The sequence below is a fragment of the Misgurnus anguillicaudatus genome, chromosome 20, assembly GCF_027580225.2.
Source record: "Misgurnus anguillicaudatus chromosome 20, ASM2758022v2, whole genome shotgun sequence".
NCBI lineage: Eukaryota > Metazoa > Chordata > Actinopteri > Cypriniformes > Cobitidae > Misgurnus > Misgurnus anguillicaudatus.
In genome coordinates this window covers 33,665,807-33,672,667 of record NC_073356.2, presented here as the reverse complement: position 1 = coordinate 33,672,667, position 6,861 = coordinate 33,665,807, and the positions used below count along the sequence as shown (strand labels likewise).

At 33.8% G+C, this 6,861-nt stretch overlaps 1 protein-coding gene across 1 annotated transcript; it reads right to left on the bottom strand.

Annotated features, from left to right (window-relative positions):
• Positions 1-2,690: 2,690 nt before the first annotated feature.
• On the bottom strand, positions 2,691-6,414 carry tpi1a (triosephosphate isomerase 1a). Its single transcript, XM_055219924.2, has 7 exons — positions 6,222-6,414; positions 5,515-5,638; positions 5,331-5,415; positions 5,070-5,202; positions 4,622-4,707; positions 4,329-4,416; positions 2,691-3,283 (listed from the first exon to the last, which is right to left on the bottom strand). The coding sequence occupies exons 1-7, from the start codon at positions 6,331-6,333 to the stop codon at positions 3,165-3,167; spliced, it is 747 nt and encodes a 248-aa protein (XP_055075899.2). The 5' UTR covers positions 6,334-6,414; the 3' UTR covers positions 2,691-3,164.
• Positions 6,415-6,861: the final 447 nt, after the last annotated feature.

The window sequence follows — 6,861 nt, the reverse complement described above, 5'->3', positions numbered from 1 at the left end:
TCAAGCGTACGAGTGGGTTTTCTTCTATATTTTACATGCAGACGAAGACATTTAAATGGCTTTTCTCCATTTCATCTTTTTTTAAAATGCTCAATATCAAGAGTTGAGTGTTTTAAAAGCCCAGGTAAAAAGTAGTCCATAATGTACTCAAAGTGCTATATTTTTACGGACTAATTTTGTACTTAATGTACCAAAAACTAATCTTTAGTACTTCTTAAGTTGATTTTATAAGATTATTAAAGTGTACTTGAGACACCATGAATATGAACTAATATCTGCTTTTAACATACTATCTCTGTATAAAAAAATTTATTTAGTTAACACTGGTACCCAAAAACATGAGAAGTACACTTAAAATTTTCTTAAGTTTATCTTAAGAAGTACTAAAGAAGAATTGTTTGTATATTAAGGACAAAATTTGTGTGCGAAAATAGAAGTCCTATGGTACACTATGGAAGTGTACTTCTTTTTCACCTGGGAGGGTTTACGTCTTCCATGGCCCTGTCCCAAATGGCACACTCCGGACTTGTGGACTTCCTCAGAGTCCACACTTTGATGACATCATGTAATGCAGACTTTAGGGACCCTTGACGCGAGTCCACAAGGGTGCACCGGAGTGTATTTTGAGACAGACTCGAGCGTCACGACGGAAATAGGAAGAGAAGTTGTGTGAACTCCTCCCTGTCGTCGTCTGATTACTTTGTCGGAAGGACTTCTGGGATGGTAAAGTGCGTATAGCGTGAAGCAGTGCGGGCTTCGCCAAAGACAGCATCAAGGGTGCAAAGGGGGCACTGATGAGCACACTTGGAGCCCAAAAATGACAGATGGGACACCCTACGGACTCACAGACTAAGCGAGCATGCACAATTTAAAGCCACGAGACCGAAAGTGCACATGAAGTGCGCTATTTAGGACAGGGCCAAAATATGCACTGCAGAAATGACTTTCTAACTTAGTATTTATGTCTTGTTTCAGTAGAAATATCTAAAAATTCTAAAATCAAGATGAATTTTCTTGATGAGCAAAATGAGAAGTGAATTTGTGCTTAAAACAAGCAAAAAAAATCTGCCAATGGGATGAGAAAAATGTTTATTTTTATTTCACCCCATTGGCAGATATTTTTGCTTGTTTTAAGCACAAATTCACTTAAGAAAATAAGTATTTTTTTAGACAAAAAATATACAATTTAGGTGAATTTGTGCTTAAAACAAGCAAAAAAAAAGCACAAAAAAATCTGCCAATGGGATGAGACTTTTTTAAATTTTTTTCTCACCCCATTGGCAGATATTTTTGCTTGTTTTAAGCACAAATTCACTTAAATTGTATATTTTTTGTCTAAAAACTAGACTTATTTTTTTATTTTACTTGTCAAGATAAAGCATCTTAATTTAAGAATTTTTATATATTTCTACTGAAAACAAGACAAAAATACTAAATAAGAAAGTCACCATAGGTCTTGTTTGCGAATCGTTCTTACATAAATATCCTGTTAAATTTAACGGTGTTATTGATTGTTCAGTTTCTCTCTAAAATACATTACTTTACCAAAATTATTATATTATAGGTTGTAAACACCATATAATGTCAACCTTAGAGGCCAAAATACCTTGTAATAGGTTAAGAAGATATACCAAAAAAAAAAAAAATACACTGCAAAAAATGATTTTCAAGAAAAATGTTCATAGTATTTTTGTCTTGTTTTCAGTAAAAATATCTAAAAATTCTTACATTTAAGATGATGTTTTTTCTTGATGAGCCAAGAAAATAAGTCCAGTTTTTAGACCAAAAATATCAAATTTAAGTGATTTTGTGCATAAAACAAGCAAAAAAAAAATTCTTGAATTTAGTGTTTAAGAAAAATGTTCCAAGATTTTTTTTGCTTGTTTTATGCACAAAATCACTTAAATTTGATATTTTTGGTCTAAAAACTAGACTTATTTTCTTGGGTCGTTTTGCTCAAGAAAAAGCATCTTAATTTAAGAATTTTTTAAAGTATTTTTGTCTTGTTTTCAGTAAAAAATATCTAAAAATCCTCTGTATTTTAAAAATCTAAAAATAAGATGTATTTTCTTGATGAGCAAAATCACATTGAAAAATAAGTCTAGTTTTTAGACCAAAAATATCAAATTTAAAGTGATTTTGTGCATAAAACAAGCAAAATAAAAAAAATTCAAGGTTTTTAACACTTAATTCAATAATTTTTTTCTTTTTCCATTGGCAGATTTTTTTGATCGTTATAAGCACAAATTCGCTTAAAAAGTAAGAAAGTTATTTTTTTCAGTGTATGCATACCATAATGGCTTTGCAATAACAGAATGATTTTAATACTTCAAGTTATGCATAGTCAAAGTTTTAGGTTTATGCAGATACCACAGAGACTGGCAAGTTTCTTTTTAAATATATAATTTAACTTTACAAACATAAGCATTATCATATCGCATATCAAATTTTTATTAAGTTATCACATATCGCATCTTTAATCAAAGTAATGCAATCCTACTTTGTAATATAAGAGAATGCATCCAATATAAATTGTGCATGGTATATTAATGCACTTTTAGGGTAACTTCATAAACCCGAATACTATTTACACGTAAAAACAATCAATGCTTATAGGTTTTTGTTTACCCAGATGCCATTTTTTTAATAAGTGGACAAAAATACAAAAACCAATCTAGAAACATTTAAACTTCACTGCAAGTATGTACTCAATTTATTCCGGTAGGACACATGGAAATAATTACAGACATTAAAGCAGGAAAGTAAACAATAAGAGGACAAATAGGGTATTTATGTAGTCATTACTACAGAGGATCAAGTCTTAAATTAACACAAACCATGTGCAACATTCAATGCCGGCCTTGTGCAATAATCAATACAGTACATAATAGACTTCAAGTAGTGTGGTGTGTGTGTGTGTGTGAGCACATAAGACAACACACAAAGGTTTGTTCAAGTGCAGCATCTAACAAGTAACAATGTCCCAACAATTATATGACATTAAGTTAAATGCAAAAGGATGCTAACATTTCAGTCCATGTGACAAGAACTATTGAAGTTAACCTGGTTTAAATGCCAACGCTAGTGCTTGCAGACCTGCTACAACGACAAGAAGCTGTTATATACTGATTTTTGGTTTTGACCATCAAAATGGTTGAGCATCTCTATGAGCGGGCATTTATAATATCAACAAACTCAGGCTTAAGAGAAGCTCCTCCCACCAGAAAGCCATCAACATCGGCCTGGCCTGCAAGCTCTTTGCAGTTGGCTGCAGTAACAGAGCCTAGAAAATAACAAGCAAATGAAAAAAGCATTTAATGGATTAAAGAGTTTAAAGGATTAGTCCATTTTCTTAAAGAAAAAATCCAGATGGTTTGCTCACCACCATGTCGTCCAGGATGTTGATGTCTTTCTTTGTTCGGTCGAGAAGAAATTGTGTTTTTTGAGGAGAACATTGCAGGATTTTTCTGGTTTTGATGGACTTTAATAGAGCCCAACATTTAATACTTAACTCAACACTTAACAGTTTTAATGCAGTTTAAAATTGCAGTTTCAAAGGACTCCAAACGATCTCAAACGAGGCATAAGGGTCTTATCTAGCGAAACGATTGTCATTTTTAACAAGAAAAATAAAAAATATGCACTTTTAAACAACTTCTTTTCTTCCTCCGGCTGTGTGGCGAGCCAGCACGACCTTACGTAATTGCGTAATGAAGTCGAAAGGTCACGTGTTACATACTGTATATGAAATGCACATTTGCGGATCATTTTAAACAATAAACTGACACAAAGACATTAATTAGTATCATTCGACATACAACAACTTCGGAACGGTCCTCTTTCTCCACACTTGTAAACACTGGGGCGTAGTTTCACATACGTCATCCGTGACCTCTTGACGTATTACGTGAGGTCGAGCTGGTGCGTCACACGACCGAAGGATGTCGAGAAGTTGTGGTTTAAAAGTGCATATTTTTTTATTTTCTTGCCAAAAATGTCAATCGTTTCACTAGATAAGACCCTTAAGCCTCGTTTGAGATCGTTTAGTGTCCTTTGAAACTGCAATTTTAAACTGCATTAAAACTGTTAAGTGTTGGGGTCCGTAAAAGTCCATTAAAATGAAAAAAATCCTGGAATGTTTTCCTCAAAAGACATAATTTCTTCTCGACTAAACAAAGAAAGACATCAACATTTTGGACGACAGTGGTTAGTAAATTATCTGGATTTTTTAAAGAAAATTGACTTATCCTTTAAATATATTAAGACCTGTATCTACATGTAATCTATAACCTATTTAATGCTTAACAGATAGACACAAAGAGACTCACCTCCATAAATAATACGCACTGAGTCAGCGACTGCATTCGACACGTTGGTTCTCAGCCATCCTCTTAGCTTTTCATGCACCTCTTGAGCCTACAGCAGCCAGATTTCAACACAGATACTTCAAATAAACCATCGATTGGAACTCGGATTGGTTCTCATACAGCATGAGTTCAAGAAATACATTTATAACAGAGAAGTCTTTGCACAATTCATATTATGATGCTTGTATATCTCATTTAAAATGGAGACAAAATGATATCAAGGCAGTATTTAAATAAAAAAAGTACTAAATGACCTGTTCAGGTGAGGCGGTTTTCCCAGTGCCAATCGCCCACACCGGTTCATACGCTAGAACTACATGAGTCCAGTCTTTCACATTATCTATAAAAAAATAAATTATAAGATTTAGCCATAAATGGTTAGTTCACCCAAAAATGTAAATTACCTTCATTAGTTACCCACGTGTTGTTTGAAAATGTGAAGTCTTTTTTTATTATGATGTGCATGTTTTGTACTATATAATAATAATAAATAATAATAATAATAATAATAATAATAATAATAATAATAATAATAATAATAATAATAATAATAATAATAATAATAATTATTATTATTATTATAATGAAAAGGCTTCACATTTTCTATTCCGTTTAAAAGATCAACACCTTTAAAAGTTATAAATAACCAACCGTAAAAAGAAATCCACCATTGTTATTATACAAGCTGTGTTTCGTAATAACCTGCAATGACTTTGGTCTGAGCAAACACCACGTCCTCTGTGGTTCCAGCCTCTCTCTCCTCCAGTTTCTCCCCGATGCAGGCGATCACGCCCAAATCGCTCTCCAGGCAGTGGGCCACCTTCTGACCAATCAGCTGCAATTGTGATCACAGCATAACCAATCAGAGGAAAACAGGGCACAGCTAGGATGTCAACCTAGTAAACGTAGAAATATGAAACGATGCCTAAATGTCATCATACAGAAAAGAGGTCTCTTTCAAACCTCATCGCTCTCGCCGAAAACGTGACGTCTTTCAGAATGCCCTAAAATCACCCAGTCGATGGCGCAGTCTTTAATCATTGCCGGACTAAAGCGAAGAAAAATTGAGATGAGACAGACATTTTAGCAGTGATGTGTGATAACTCTTAAAAATGACAAAATATACAGGCCATATAAATCGAAGTACCTGATCTCCCCAGTAAAGGCTCCTTTGGGAACCTTATAGCAGTTCTGGGCAGCCACACCGATCCTTTGGTCCAGCTTAGATCTTGCATAATCAAGATAGATGGAGGGAGCTCCACAAACCACCTCTAAAGGCATTAGGATATATATAGATATGAAAAAAACATTAGGATAGATAGATGGGTAGATCTATATAGTGACACTAAAACTTTATTATATTACATAGAAAACTACACAAAAATGGTATGGCATCATGCTAAAATCTTTATTAAAGAAACTCGTCGTTTTAAAAAAAACATGAGAGAATAATATATGACTGAATTGTATTTTTTCTCAGAATATGTGGCTATTTGTAATTATTAAGCGGCCAAAAGATGAAGTACATGAAAACTACGTACATTTAAAGTCACATGAAACCCCACACTACATCAAAATGTACGTGTTCAAATTCATGCTGCGCTGCGCAGATCGATGGCCGAATGACATCACAGTATCGCGAGAGCGAATCGAAAGCTGCGCTCTCGCGGTACGCCGACCGTTATGCGCAGCCGCAGCGCATCATGAAGTCGGAAACATCTTTCATCTCAATTATTTGCAAAACGCTACATAGTAAGGTATTGACAAACAGTTATTTCGACATAAAATACACCATTCTTTATTACAGTTTCAAATAAACAAATCCTCACAATATTGATTATAAACGCCGCGTACCTGTTTCATCGTTCAGACTGGCTGTGTTCAATGTCATAATCAGCTCGCCCAGGCTCTTTTTATCACCGTTCATTTTCCAGTTTCCACCGACGAAGAATTTTCTTGAAGACATATTTTTCTTGCGGGAGCGGCTAGCGACACGAGCGAATAAAACACACCACACCAGCAATGTTGTTATGGCCTCCGCTGGCGATTTTAAATCCTACTATGATTACGGATCATTTTGTAATATTCATAAGCAAGTCCTTCGTCATTGGACGTTTGGCAAAGATCCTTGTATGGACTAATTAACATTCATGAGGCAGGTCTTCCTCATTGGAAGTTAGGTAAGAATGTATTGATGTATCTAAGTAATATTCATAAGAGAAGCAGTGAAGGGGTAGAGGTCATGAATAAATGTAATATCTAATTAATATAGCTAATTAACTAATTAAATGTATTATGCTTTCGCCATATTAAGGTTTTTCACGTCAGAAACATCTTATTATATATTTACAAGGCTAAACCACATATTTTGTGTATTACAATTGATATAACTAATATTTTAATGTTATATTTTTATATACCTTATGCATCTATAGAAATGCATTATAAAATGCATTGATTTAATAACATTCATTATATTATATTTTATTATAAA

Bases quoted from the DNA above. Each gene is read 5' to 3' on its own strand.
- tpi1a (XM_055219924.2), bottom strand. From the start codon at position 6,333: ATGTCTTCAAGAAAATTCTTCGTCGGTGGAAACTGGAAAATGAACGGT. The intron at 5,203-5,330 runs GTTTGAAAGAGA...TCACAATTGCAG, and splicing joins TTTTCGGCGAGAGCGATGAG to CTGATTGGTCAGAAGGTGGC. The intron at 4,417-4,621 runs GTCATTTAGTAC...TGGCTGCTGTAG, and splicing joins AAACCGCCTCACCTGAACAG to GCTCAAGAGGTGCATGAAAA.